This window comes from Ischnura elegans, chromosome 4 (genome assembly GCF_921293095.1).
Source record: "Ischnura elegans chromosome 4, ioIscEleg1.1, whole genome shotgun sequence".
Classification (NCBI taxonomy): Eukaryota; Metazoa; Arthropoda; class Insecta; order Odonata; family Coenagrionidae; genus Ischnura; species Ischnura elegans.
The window spans coordinates 88,715,941-88,731,222 of record NC_060249.1 but is presented as its reverse complement, the minus strand read 5'-3'; the positions used below and the strand labels follow the sequence as shown (position 1 = coordinate 88,731,222).

Below are 15,282 nucleotides of genomic sequence, written 5' to 3'. Positions count from 1 at the left end.
GGGTTAATCATACAATGAGTGGGGCGGAAGAGGAAGTGAGGGGCAGGGTGGGTGTTCCTTCATTTCGAATGGAGATTGCCTGTCGGGGTGGAACGTAAGGAGTAGAAAGGGTGCTTGGGGTCGTTCTCTCCTCCTTCACCTCACCCAATTCTCTCCCCGGGCTACATCTCCGGAAAGGATATGGACCTCTTCAGCACCTCAATGACCCTAGGGACTGGCGTTTTGTCGATTATACCGTAAACATTGTCCTCATCTTGCCGAGATGTTTGTCGATGAATTCGATATCGTTGAAAAAGGAACATAACTTTTTTCTTACATTCTGATCTTATCTCCAAAATGCATGGGATATTTGTGAAAAATAAAGACAGTTACTTGTTACAGTTACCTGTTACCCAGAGTAGTTGCCCCCACATTATATAAATGTTCGACAGAGGAGGAGAAGTCGACCTTTTGTGATGCCGAACATGTGGACAGTGGATCAATTGTTAATTTTCCTAGTCCAGTTTCCTCGGTAGTAATAACGGGTAACATTTTATGAAACCTGGGAGAATTAATTGCCGTTGTGAATTCACGATTGCTTTGAAAGAAAACTGTTACACTTGCAGGGCCTGTTCGTTGGCGAAAATAATCAATAAAATTACTCATCCTTCATTGTACTAGATCCGTCCATATTCCTGTAGTGTATTTATAATTTTAATGAATATTATTTTCCATAACAATCACGTGATGATAAATCTTTTTTTCATCTTTCAGGAGGCCAGCTTCGTTCACGTACCATCGCTGGCATCGCAATGGAGATATTCGAACAGCACCAAGGAACGCATATCCTGCAGGTAGATTATGAATTTCAATTTTTAAAATATATATTCCCGTTAAAGTCTTTGTGTTTGAAGATAATACAAAGTATTGGATGGCACTTTCATCTCTATGCTTCCCGTCAAAGTTTTTTGTACAACCTTGGTATGGGTGAGTTCTCGAAGTCCAGTGTGATTTTTGCTTAACGATAATTACTGCGAAGGAGCACGCATAACTTTATTCACTCTACAATTTATGAACTATGCAACAAGAATCGTAATATCATTTCTATTAAGAAACTCTAGCCATATTCCCCGCTTTTTTTGGTATGTAGATCGGTGTCTCAATTGAAATTTGATTGGACGCAAGAAGGTAAGTGCACCATGGTCGTACTTAACGTCATAAGTGAGAGCTTGTTTGGTTATGGTGACAGAGACAGCTCGTGAATCATCGCCCTTTTCTAATCTATAACTATATCCTTTATATTCTATAACTATATCCTTTATATTCTATAACTATATCCTTTATATTCTATAACTATATCCTTTATATTCTATAACTATCTTTCATTCTAATTTGGATCACCCTTTGAGCAAAACCGGGGTACGTCACCTTATGAGTCATGTCGAAACCAGTAGGAGTATGACTCGCGGGGCTGTAGATAGCATATTGATTCTGATTGATTCAAACTGTACGGCGGTTTTGGTCTGGTCATTCATATGCTACTTTGGAGTACACAATGGCGCGTAGCATTAAAAGAACTTAAAATGAGAAATGAACAGTTGGTAATCTAGACGAAGACAACGAACTGAACACTCAAGCTATTTTGAGTGGCAAACTGAAAAAATCTCAAAAAAGTCTCGATTTTTCCATTATTACAGAAGACTTCTACGGCACAATCATATCAAAATTCGGGAAGAAGAATAAGGATAGGTAAACATTTGATCCTGAATTAGTGGAGTTGTTCAGTGAAAATGTTAAAGCATCGTGATTAATAATAATGTTACGCATTCATACTTATAGCTTAATCATAAGATGCCAAACATGGATACCTTCATGAAGCCAGTAATGAGGCCTGGAGGAAAATTATTAGCCATATTAATTCTTCTATTCATAGGGTGTTATATATGCCATTTAACTCTTAGAGTGACCAGACAATGCTACTCTAAGATGCTGATAGTTCACTAATCATTCAATAGTCAATATTCATTTTATTTTAACATTAACTATTTTATTTAAATTATAAAAATTCGTCAAATAGTACAGAAAGGTGAAACCATATATAATAAATATTTTCTAAAGTTTTTTAATATAAACGTTTAGTTGTTTTTGGGACCTAATTTTTTTCCTAACCTATTGCAAAATCAGCAAAAATGCCTCGGCACTTTTAGCATAGTGCCTATAAAATCGGTTGGCAGTCAAAGGGTTGAAGGATTCACTTTAGTTCAAAAATAGGCTCTGCTTATGAGAAAGGTCAGCAAATTACATAGTAAATGACGGATTTAAAAAAATTCTTGATGCTCCGTCTTTGTCATTATTAATTTTTTCTTAACAAAAATTTCCAATCGAAATGGGCAACAGGAGAACAAACACTATCGTAGGAACCAGCTAATCAGAACCCATAGACCAACATAAAATGTATTCTCCTCCGTAATTCGGAGGATGTCTACCTTAAGAGACTATTAAATTTACGCAAAAGGTTTTAAATAATACCAGTTACGATACGAGAAAATATCATATTGGTTTATGCCTACAGGCGATGTTACGAAGTTTATCGAAACGGATAGTTAATTTTAAATGGAAACATTTAAAATTTACCATTGGTTTTTTCTCTCTGGTGATGGTAAATTTAATCTAAAATTTACTATCACCAGATTCATTTTCGTCGCATGTTAGGAAGCAGGATAATTGTTGAAGCAGAATAAAAAGAAATTTTCAATTAGTAGGTATATCATATTTCCATATAATTTCACAGTCAAAATTAAATAATTTTGAGCTTTAATTGTGTGAACCGTATCTCGCCTAAAACCAGAAAAAATGCTGTAAAAATAATAATACTTAGCTGTATTTAGTACTCTGGAGTGATATCTTAATTTTAAACAATCGGCATAATTTTTTTAGTGTGCCAACTCTATTACCCATGGCAATTTTAAAGGTTTAAAGCAAGAATACCGAAAATGTTTAAAAATTAGGCACACCCCTCGGAATATCCTTTTTTCAGTTTTTACCTTCGATGAGCCTACGTCAGCCATTATGGCGTCCACACGATATTATCATCGCTTTTGACCCGGTTCTAAGAGGGAGGGAAAGGGATAGAAGGAGGTGGTCTGGGGAGTGTGAGAGAGAGAAAATGATGATATATTATCGTATTCAAATTCATTGTTGATGTAGGAATCTGGTAGGGTATAACTTGCTCAATTAATACTTAAATCCTTCGTCCTTATAAAATGTATGGATGGAACGAGTACTGAGGGAGGATACTAGAATACTCCTTAAGTCCTCCATGAAATTCTCCTTAATCGGTTGAATGATTTAGTAATAATTATAATTGTATTTAGTCCTCTCTAGCAACATCTAAAAATTAAAAAATCGGCATGACTATTTTAGCATACCGATTCTACACCCCATGGCACATTTTAACAGGTTAAAATCAAGAATCTTGAGAAACTTAAAGAAAATAAGCCTTCCGAACCATCCTATTTGCTCGTATTTACTCTTTTCTTTAAGTTTTTACCTTCTCCGCTCCTCCGCCAGCCACAATGGCGTCCACGATATCACCGCCGCTTCTGGCACGGGAGAGGGAAGGAGGAAGATAGGTGGTTTGGGTAGTGGGAGATGGGAAAATATAAGGAGACGAGCAGGTGAGCAGGGGGTGGGGCTTATGAGGGCGGGGGGGAGGAAAGGCGATGATGGAGTCTCCCGCTATCGCCACGGAATAATAAAGTGGGCAAAATGGCGGCGCGGGGGCGGTATGGAAAGGCAGAGAGAGAGAGAGACCGGAAGCTTACGCGGAAGGAGGATGGACTTACTGCGGGGTAGGTGTGCGTGGCTTTGGGTTTTCGGGCCTTCCCATTGGAAAGGGTGTGTTATTCACGGTGAGTGTGAGAGGGTGCACGTGTGAGGAGTGTTTGGGGGTCCCGACCTCACAAATCACCTGGACAGGGAGAGGGGTGGGGAGATGCAGAGGAGAGAGGGGAAGGATTTGGAGGATATTTTTTTTGGGGGGGGGTGTCGTAAAATTCATTGATGATGCGAGACTCAAGTAGGCGAGAACTATTTCAACCTAGTACGTACGAGCCCTGCTTTCAGTTCTATAAATTATCCTCAAAACTACCTTCTCAATTCGTAGTATTCAATGGCTTGTTCAAATTGAACGTGGCTAACTATGAACCCTACGTTTATGTCTATTCATTTTCTTTCAGCCTACCTCCATCAGTGGGATTCGAGGAACTCATTAAAAATTATTCGCTACTTTCTTCTACTACTGCACTCTTTCTCCTTAAACCTACCCTTTTTATAAAAAAAAACTAAATTGCACAACTATATGTCACTACAGTCAACTTTAATTGATGACGTAGGACTCGGATGAGCAACCTCAAAAGCAGCATGCTAACTCTTTGCGCTGGGCTACCTTTCTACTTCAGCCGCACTTCAGCCACGTGCGGCAGAAGGGAGCCTTTCACCTAAAGCAAACTTACAATGATGATATTACTGTTGAAATTAATTGCTGACGTAGGACTCTGACAGGGTATAACTGTTTCGATTAATACTTAAATATTACACCTGAAAAACGAAGGAACATTATAGCTGCTGAAATGTGAATTGGTTTTTAACAAATAGAATGGAATTAGGAAAAGTAATTTTTATCTTTGCTTCGCACTAGCTTTCAAGTTCATTCTTCAGCATTGTGAGAAAGGGTGTGCATTTTCTCCAAATTACTAAACGCAATTTTAGCGATAATTGCGGATTAATATTGTTAAATTAACTGGGACTCCGGATGTTGGGTTTTGACACAAGCCGGTTTGAGGCTGGTTTAGTGAAATTAATCTCGCCTCAATTGATAAATTTCTTCCCTGGTGAAAACGATTTTTACCTGGTGAAAGAAATTGCGTGATAGATTGTGTTTGCATGATCAATTAGATTACTTCCTCATTCACTTGAATTTTTACTGGGTGGCATCTAGTTTCTTATAAAAATGTGATTAACATGCTATCTAGCTGAGGGAGTATGGAGTGTGAGTTACTTAACATTAATATTTCCTGCGGCCAAACCTTAACAAGGAAACTAGATGTATATTTTCTTCATGAATGGTGTTATTTTCTCAAACTTATAACCCTGGGATGAAGTTATTTCAGTAAGAATGAGTTTCATGATGATAAAAAGCATGTTATCGCTTACCTTGCGCTATAAATTAAACTAGTTGGAATGATAATCGTGGAAAAATTCATAATAATTTTTTTTCGTACCCTTAAGTAAAGATAGTCTGGAAAAGGGAGTAATCCTCCAGCCTCGGTGACAATTTTTTTGCTGCCTTTATGTCCAAATGTCGAGCGAAGATACTACTTCTTTCTGAATAAAGTACCTGGCTTTTCGGACCTTCAACCATCGTAGCTGTAAACATTGTGAATCGCTCTTTCTCCTTGAACCTACCTTTTCTTTAGAAACCTCAATTTCTTCCTTGAGTTGATCTTTCCCATTCACGTCAACGGAGGGTGCACTTCTCAGCGCATGATAAATGTGACGAAAAAGAGTTATGAATTGCTATTCAACGCGGACCTCGGATATTTTTCGACGCGTATCATTTGAGAGATGTATGGCTCTGGAGATCCTACGGGGACCCGTGTGCTAACTCCTCGTAGAAGACCAGTAGCACTACCTGTCATCGTACATTTTTTTCTAAGGTTTACGATAGTGTTTTGACACTTCCCGGCACGGTCCTCCTCCTTCCTCGGGGAGGCGGGCCAGTCCGCCGCCGGGCTGAATTCAAATGCGGTCTCCGGAGACGGCATCTGGAGGTGCGGCTACATCGCCTAAGACCCTCAAAGAGCGTTCCTCATGCCTCCTCTCGTGTGGACCCAGGGGCCGCTAAAGTAACGTCCAAGCTTCTACTATTGGTCGATATGAGTGGTAAATAATACGAAATGAAAATGTTTTTTATAGAAAGTTATTACCGCAAACTAAAAATAGTTCAAGTAAATTTTTGTTCAATAAATTTTTCAAAGAAATTTGATGTAAACAAATTTCTTGTTATGACTCTGTTTTCATTCACTTTCCTTTAAATGATTGAAGCGCCACTATCTGATTTTGGTGGCCATTTTTAACTAATCGTCATTCTTAGTTCTAAAATCTGAATAACAATGGAGGTACTGTTAAAATCATAATAAAAGTGCTAGAATATTGCATTGTTGCCTGATTCAGAGCTATCCTGAAAATTTCAGCTTAATAGTTACTCAAAGGGTTGGTTAAAATTAAGTTGCAAGATATGATCCGGACAATATGACAAACAACAAAGCAAGTACATAAATAACGTTATAAAAAGAAAGCGAAATGAGGGAAAACATATTTTATAGTTTGCATGAAACTAGTTTCACCCTTTTAATGACCAAAGGAAGGAATTGAAGGTTTTATTATAGGGTTTGCTGTTTCAGATACCATTCATAATTCTTAAGCTTCATTGTGAACATGTCTTAACGGGATCATTACCTTTATCAGTAAGGAGCAAGTAGCCATTTCTCTCTTTTAATTTTACGTAAATTCGAGTTCAATCGGCCCGATTCGCCTCCCCCGTACGCGTTTTTTCGCTGTTGATGCGTAGAGGTTTGCAAAGAGTATGAAAACGGAATGGAGGAGTAGAAGATTTAGGCGTAGTATGAATATGGTTTATCCATATACCCACCAAAGAAGTAAAAATGGAAAATTCAAATTCGCTATGTACGACAATGATAACGTATTAAATTAGTGGATTAAGCGGTTGCTACAGATCGAAGGGCGCGGGATACCAATCTTAGATTGTTAAGACAGGCCAACCAAAATATTCGAAATGCGATGCAAGTTTTCTCAGGGAAAGAGCTACCCTGAATATTGTTGTGGCAGAGGGAAAAAAGTGAGAGACTGAATCTATATAAATATGCTTATCAAGGGATAAGGATATTTATGTTGGATGCACCCCATCAACCATTACCCACACTTCATCCACACAACCATTATCCGCTAACCATCTCCGAAATTATGAAAGTTGCCCTTGTAACCATTGGCTTCTATGGTCCTCAACGATATTCTCTATAGTTTAGATTTTTGTAATTAGATTTAGATAGTAAGTTGAAAAATTGTGTGTATTTTTAATTTGATTCAAGTTTATCCTTTGATAATGGGCGAAGGAAAGAGAAATTCTCGATATTTTTAACTTGACGATGATATAGCGTATAGAGATTAGTTTCCACCAATAATCAGAGGATCCCTACGCATATTATTCAAGGGGACCTCATAGAGGAGGCCCAATTCCATCCTCGAGAAGGTTGATTTCTGTTGCCTCTTTTGATCGGTTTTAAAAAATGTCCGCGGCGCGGTGATGAGTGCAATGCGATTTACTTTTGTCCAGTGTTTTGCAGCATTTTGTTTTATATTGCGAGGAATAGCATAGAAGAGTTATGGATTTGCTAAATAACATCATCATGAATGTAAATTTTGGTTTACATCCCTAATTCACACTTGTCTGGCTCAGTTAGGGGTGAATACTATTCCTTCCCATGGAGAGAACACCAACCATGGCGTTTGTATTGAGAGGAAGCATGTTATTGACCTTCTTTTTGGGATGAACTTTATTGCCTCCTATTCTAACTAACCATGGAGTTTGTTATAGGATGAACCATGTACATAACCCTCAGGTTAAATCTCTGACAAGTAGTGAGTTGATGCCAACACATTGCGCCGGCTTTAATGTAAACATACCTCAACCGTTGGGTTACTACAACTACGTTTGGTAAGCAAGGCATGGGTTACTGGATCATCCCTTCATGTGCTTATTTTGTTACCGTGCTTCCCGTCTGAGTTTCATCGCCCTGATGCTCGTGGTATGCAGATGACGCCCAGCCCAAAGTGTTCCCCATCCTCCTTGTTCCTTGTAGACGCGTCCCTCCCAGATAAATCACATAACCATCACGGGCGCCTTCTCTTGTCTCTCTCATCCTTGGGCGTGCATTATGATTGTGCGTACGGTGGCCGACTGGAAGCCGTTTCCAGTGAAAAGAGCCCAAACCTGACCGGCATGGCGATGGGAGGTCTCGCGGAAGGGAGGGTAGGGGGAGGGGACACGTAGGACGTGTAACACGGGAGGGTGGGGGGTATATTTTTATAGTCTTTGCCTGTATCCCGGGGAGGGGCGCGATAAATCAGCCAATCCATTTCGAACTTTTCTTTTTTTCCTCTTTCTCCTTCTTACACGTCTCCGACCTCCTTTGCAGTAGCATGACTACTTGCACCTAAGGTTATATCACCTTCAATTTCATTGGTACATTTAAGTTGAACAGCAGGGTGGATTCTTGAAATGAGTACATAATGTGTTCCCACTTCTTTGCGAGCACTGGTAGGCAAGCCTTTTTGTCTACCAGGTGATTATTTTATCATCTTGGACATAGGCCTTGAGCCAATATTCTCGCCAAAAGGCTGTTTACTTAATCGTTGGATGAAATTTACCACTATTTTATTGGATTCATTTTCGTTCCAAATATTTTTCTTGAGAAGTAAGGTCTTTTAGTAGGCTCCTCCATTACCAAATTAACTGGACTATTTCTGGCAGTAGTTGATGGTATAGGATATTATTTTTAAACCATAATTATGTCACAAAAATTATTTGTATTTTAAAAGTATCAGTGTTTTAGCCATAAGAACAACTGCCTTCTTTGTTGTGAACGCTGCAAATAGTCAACTCTTAATTTACAGGTGAGAGAAATATTAGGGAAGATGAGATCATAAAAAAAATGTAGTTTATTATTTCTGTTAATTTCCTGGCACTCTCGCAAAAATACTTTTTCAGCCAATTTCTTGCACTTGAAACCGAAAATCATGGCGCCAACTTCGGATTGGAAAGCTAAAATTCATTGAGTCACTTTAAGTACTTCATGAGCTAATTGCTCACTTCTACCAAAGTGATCAAAATTATGTCATCGGGGATTTTATTTTCAATTAGAGTGCCTTGTTATATTCCTTTTCCCTTCCCTTCCGTATGCTTAACTTAAAATTAAATATTCAAATGCATAAGTTGAATTATGTATTAAATATCTTTATGATATCGATGGGAAATTGTGAATACATAACTTTAAAATATTCCCTTTCATCACTAGTGACATAAACTCTTCATACTTCAACAGTTGCGGTCGGTAGCCTAAAATTAAGTTTTCTTTAATTATGTACCCTTCCGGCGTCTAAATGTAAAACCATCGGCCTGATTCTTTCATCGTATCAATTGAGGACCCTATGAGCCAGTGGGTGCAAATACATTTTAAAATTTAGGAGATGATCACAAATAATAGCTGGTGAGGTGCATTATATTACTGTGGCAGAGGGAAAAAAGTGATTGACTGAATCTATATAAATATGCTTTATCAAGGAATAAGCATATGTATATTAGATGTCGTCAATCATTCATAGACATCAAACATTATCCACACTTATCTCCGAAATTATGAAAATTGCACTTGTACCCATTGGCTTCTATGGTCCTCATCTATATTCTCTATAGTTTAGATTTTTGTAATTAGATTTATAAAGTAAGTTAAAATGTGGTGTGTTTATACTTTGATTCAAGTGTACCCTGTAATAATGGGCGAAGGAGAAAGCGATTCTTGTTCTTTTTAACTTGACGATGGTGTAGCGTATGAAAACTAGTTTTCACCAAGTGGATCCCTATGTATATTATTCAAGAGGACCTAAGAGAGGAGGCCAAATTCCATCCTGTAGAAGGTATATTTCTGTTGCCTCTTAGGCCTTGTTTTGATCGGTTTTCAAAAATGTCCGCGGCGCGGTGATGAGTGCAATGCGATCCACTTCTTTCCAATATTTTTGCAGCATAATGTTTTTTATTGCGAGGAAAAGGATTGGAATGTCATGGATTTAATAAATCACATTATCGAGTATATGCATTTCGGTTACCACCCCTAATTATGCCTTATTTCCCAGTGAAACTCCGACCACTTAGTCCGTCAGCGACGCGAGTGGCGACTTACGTAAACCCATTTAAGTTCGCGGTAGTCGACAACACATTTAGAGAGTGACTTGAGGATCCTCTTTCGTAATATTCGTGATATTATTCTCAGGTTTAAAAATAAGCCACATATTATTGTGGCCAATGTCGCATCTATCGCAAAACGCCGTTGAAATAGTCTTTTGGAAAGGTATTCAGCGCCTTTAAAGGGAAGCAAAAGGGTGTTCGTTCCCCGTTTCCGATGCTCTCTCGTGGATGCCCTCATCGCTTCCCGTCCCTTGTCGGACGTGCTCCTAATTCGAGGCATCGCCCCCAATTTGCTGCCCCCCATCCCATGACCTCTCCACCCCCTCACTCTCCAGACTGCCTGTGCGTGAGGATTCCGCAGTGAATGGGGCGATGTTTTTGCAACCCCTACGCCCTGCCGCGAGTGAAATGGGGTCACTGTCGTACACCCTGAGGGCTTCCCGGTGTTGATCGTCCAGCCGCAATATGCCATGGGGGATATTTTTTTGTAGTTTTGTGCCTAGAAATATCACTAAATTTTTGCAAGTTGGTAAGCGTTGTGTTTTTGATTTGATTAAAGTGTACTCTTTGATACTGGGTGAAGGAAAGAGCGATTTTAATTTTTTTTACTTGACGGTGTTACAACGTATGGAAACTTGGTTTTGGCAATAAATAGTCACATTAAGGAAAAAATTCAAATTTTTTTCCCAGGTAACGGGTTCATTTATTCATAGGGCATTGAAATAGATCGTTGGGAGATTTTTATTTCAAGGTGTTAATGAAAGACACCATAGTATCGTAGTTTGTGAAGTATGATTATAATTTAGGTTATAACATTATTATTGATTCTTAATCCTACATATTTTAGTGAATATTGTTTGATGAGTAGCGTTTATTAATTTAAAGCTTATTAAGCCTTGGTGAAGTGAAATGATTTTGCACGTTTGGATGAATATCCATTCCCTGAATACATTCCGTTTCTGGCATACTACACGCTTTCCTTAATTTTTCACCCGTTTTAATGTAACAACTCGCCTGTATATAAGCGTACACTTTTCTGACTATTCCTTAAATGATCAGATTATGTCAATTAAATGATATACAGTACTTACTTGAATATGAAAAACTTCATTTAAAAGTTTTATTTTTTTAGAATTTCTGTGTGAGCTCTTTATAAAGATTTTTAACGCTATTCTTCCAAACAATATTTAATGCTGTGCTGTTTGAAATTTTTTTTACTATCAAATCACTCAAAATTTGTACTCGGAGTCTTGATTAAAATTAACTGTTAAAAAGCATCTTGAGAAAATATTCTTCTGCCTCCCTCAAAGTCGAATACTTCAATTTTTTACATTCGCTGCACGTTTTTTCTAAGCTGATTTTCTTTCGTAGAATTTCAGTAGGGAATTTAGTAGCCGTCCACGTATTACTTGACTGAGGATAGATTCCATTCCTTCCTCTGAAATCTAGACCTCCACTGTGATTCTCACGCTCTTGGCGGTCGTTCAGCGGCTGATAACGTTACATCGTTCATTGACCCCTACCTTGTCGCCAGGAAGTCCTCATTCATTTGTTCGTCATCTTTTAGGACAGCACTTCCCTTGAAAAACCTAAATTCCCCTCTATCAACGTAGGCTTTATGAATTGTACGTGATTAAATTAGCCGTGTTTCTCTTTTCACTTTTTCCGAGTTAATAAGGGTTAAAAAGGGTTAAATTGAGTATCATAAGGAAGTAAATTCCTTTCAATTTATTGTAAGCTTTATGAGAGAACTGAGGATACATCGAGTTCGTATTGCCAGTTATCGATTTACTCCGTAACTTTCACTTTATTTGGATAGAGGTTACCTATTAAATTTGTCATATTATCACCTAAATGGGTTATCTCTTGATTCATTTATCCACTAGCACTCTCATTTGCCTTACGTAATAATAAAAGTAATTGCTGGAATATGCAAAACATTTCCACTAGCATACAATTCACGCGTTGAAATCTCTCAAAATCGAACTCAAATTTGTATTTTTTTTCATGTCCGAGTTCTTCGATAAACGCACGTAATTGCAGCAAAAAATACGACCTTAAAATTTGAATAAAAAACTGTTAAACATCTATTGTTCTAAACGGTTGGAAAGTAAGTTCCGTTTTGAAATAAAAAAAGATTAAGTACAGATATTTCAAAGAAATGTATAACACACAAATCTGGCACTCTCTATGTATACTCGTATAATGTATACTCTATATCAACTCGTATATGTAAAAAGTATATAAGTTTAACCGTTTTATAATGAAAATTTTAAGGTCGTAATTTTTGCTGCAATTACAAGCGTATACCGAAGAACTCGGACATGAAAAAATACTAGTTTGAGTTAGATTTTTCGACGTAGATCCCGTGATTTTCCCAGCATTTTTCATAGCACGGCACAAGTTTTTGTACACCCTCTTCGTAGAATATTTCCGCCAGTAACCCCCATGAGGTAACCCATGAGGTAACATGTTCTCTCAGCTCTCAGTTGTTTCTCTGACCGCCAAGAAAAGACTTAAGATGCAGAAACAAGTGAATTTCGCTTGGAGCGAGGTCGGGGCTGTATGGAGGATGATCAAAAACATCGACAAACAGCGAAGAAGAGCTGAAAGAACATGTAGTCTCATGGACGACTACACTGGCGACAATATTCTACGAATATGATACACAAAACTTGTGCCACGCTATGACAAATACCTGGAAAATCATGGGATCTACGTCTAAAAATAGTATAAGAGTAGTAGAGATGTGTGCAATAAATGTCTTTGAAGTATCTTTACTTGCTCTTTTCTGATTAAAAATCTTAAAAATTATTTATTAATCTTAGAAATTCCCTCCTACTTGAGAAATTGTTACTGCCTCTCTGGGAATCGTTTATTAATGCTATTTTTGATGTCTTTAATCTAATGCAAGATACTCGTACAATGAATGTTTTCATTGGATTTTCATATCTTTGTAGCTTTGTTTTATAGATAATTTTCGGTGGAAAGGAGAAGAATACATTCAACAAAAATGCGTACCTAACCAATGGGAATTCTCCTCTTTAAAGGGTGGCTGCAAAAATTCAGATTCCACAGGCTTTATTCGAGAGACTTAAACCCAAATCCCCGTTCTCATCCGCCATTGTTCTGTGGAAGTCCCAGCCGCCATTGCCTCTCATAAACCCATCGCTGACTCGGTGTATAGAGTTAGGGTTTTGACCCCTGTACTCATTCTCTTTGAGAGCATATCGCGAGTCAACGGCCTTGGTAAGCGGAGACTAGGCTTCCCTTCTATTTTTTTCGTTCAGTATACATAAAAAGAAGTGATGCGGCTTTGAACTCTTCGGGTATATGTGTTGGAGGATGAAGGAATTGTGTTGAGCCGCGTCTTATTCGATACTTCTATAAATCGAAATCAACATAGGCAATTTTTGCAATCGACGATATAATTGCTACTCTCGATTCCAACGAAAACATGTGCTACACTATTTCATTGTTTTCCAATTTTTAAAATCATAGAACTTTTCGTCAAATGTAGTCATTTAGTTTGTAATAAAGACAGTATTTCACCGGTGATATTCGTAGACATTCGACGAAAATTTATAACCAGCGACAAACATAGTTATATTTATCAATGATCACTTGCGGTACTTGAGTCCAAAGAGTAATGTTTTAATACACACTTGTAGGTTGACCACCGATGTCGAGAACAGAGGATTTACAAAATTCAGAACCATCTGAAGTCGACAACTTTAAGTCATAATTTTTTTCATCTCCTAAAATTGTCAAACGTGAGCAACCGACATTATTCAACGTTCAATAATCGATAGCTATCTACAATCGTCGCTTCGTGATTCAATTTTTCCAATGCTCGAAACTCATGAGGCAAAAATGGCTTATGGAAGCCAGTATTCGTCAGCCAGCCAGCCAGCTTCCTCGTAAGGTAGTTGCCAAATGAAGACATTACTCAACGAGGACTTCCCCCTTCCTTTGTTCTCCCACTATCTCACACTTGCCTCTCCTTGTCATTGCCCATCCCTATTCCCCACCCCTGGTAGCTTCCTCCACCTTTTGGCCCCTTTCCCAACCCACCCACCTTCAGCTTCCTGTCCCCCTCGACTCAAAACCCCCTCCCTTCCCCCCGCCTCATCTATGCGGGGACACAACCTCCACCGCCACCCCTTTCATATCACCTGGCCCACCAAAATCCCCACAAAACCTCTTTCCTCCCCCCTCATATAAACCCCCTCCCCCACTCTAAAAACGGGGGTCTCATCCTTTCTCATGGCTTCCTCTCTCTCTCTTTATCTCCTCCTCTTCACTCCCCTCTCCCTCCCCTCCTGACTGTGCCTCTCGTCTCAGTATTCCCGTCACGATGCCCGTAGCCATTCCTCGCCCGCCCTAAGACTCCCGGGGTCGTGGAAATGTGGGGAGGGGGTGAAAAGGGGGAGCGGGGAGTGGTTGGGTGGTTCTTGAGGGATTGCTAAAGGGAAGAGACGCACTCGATAAGCTGGTGAGCTATGGAGAGTGGCCCTCTTCGTTGCTTCGCCATCCAAGGGAAGTGAGTCGCGGTGCTGGAGTGCGAAAAAGATCCCTGCATTAAGGCGCGCGGATCTATCCCTAGGTGCAAAGTCCATGGAGAGTGTTTCAGGCTATATCTGGTGGTATACATGCGAAGAATTCTGATTGAAAATGTTTCACAAAATCCTTGGTTATACAATTATTTTTAACACTGTTTGTGTTATCGTTTCAGTTAATCTTGAGGTTTTGTCAATAAAATTTTGTCCATCACCAATATTGAGACTAATTTATATGTCGCATTCAGAGCTATTGCTAACTCAAATAAATTAAATCAGCATTAAAATGAGAAACAACAAATATTGTAAAATATCGACATGACATCAGACTTTCTTTTATTTATGCATTAACTATTGTAATGAATCTTGGAACTTCATTCTAAAAATCTTAGGAAAAAACGTCCATGTTGCTATTCACAAATTACGCAAAAACAGCACAGCAACAAGGACACAGGAAACTCAAGCCATTTAGTAAGCTCGTACAGGTGCTAAAACTATTATTGACTCATCATCGGGTAGCTAAATACTTACTACCTTATTGATTTCGCCTGGAAAATTTCTAGTCACTTTTATTGATATCCAGAACCTTGGTCGAAAAAGATACTAAAGTTTTTACTCAGAAATTTCTACCCGCTCCACCGTTGAGCAAACATAAAAACATGTTTCGTATGTTCAGTTTGGTATATAGGCCAAAAAAAGCTA

General features: G+C 38.6%; 1 protein-coding gene across 1 annotated transcript in view; it reads left to right on the top strand.

Annotated features, from left to right (window-relative positions):
- Positions 1 to 15,282, top strand: part of LOC124157750 (protein trachealess-like) — a 712,144-nt gene that overhangs the window by 622,752 nt on the left and 74,110 nt on the right. The window contains exon 5 of the mRNA XM_046532749.1: positions 754 to 833. Coding sequence (XP_046388705.1) covers positions 754 to 833 — 80 coding nt within the window. The remainder of the gene's footprint in view (positions 1 to 753; positions 834 to 15,282) is intronic.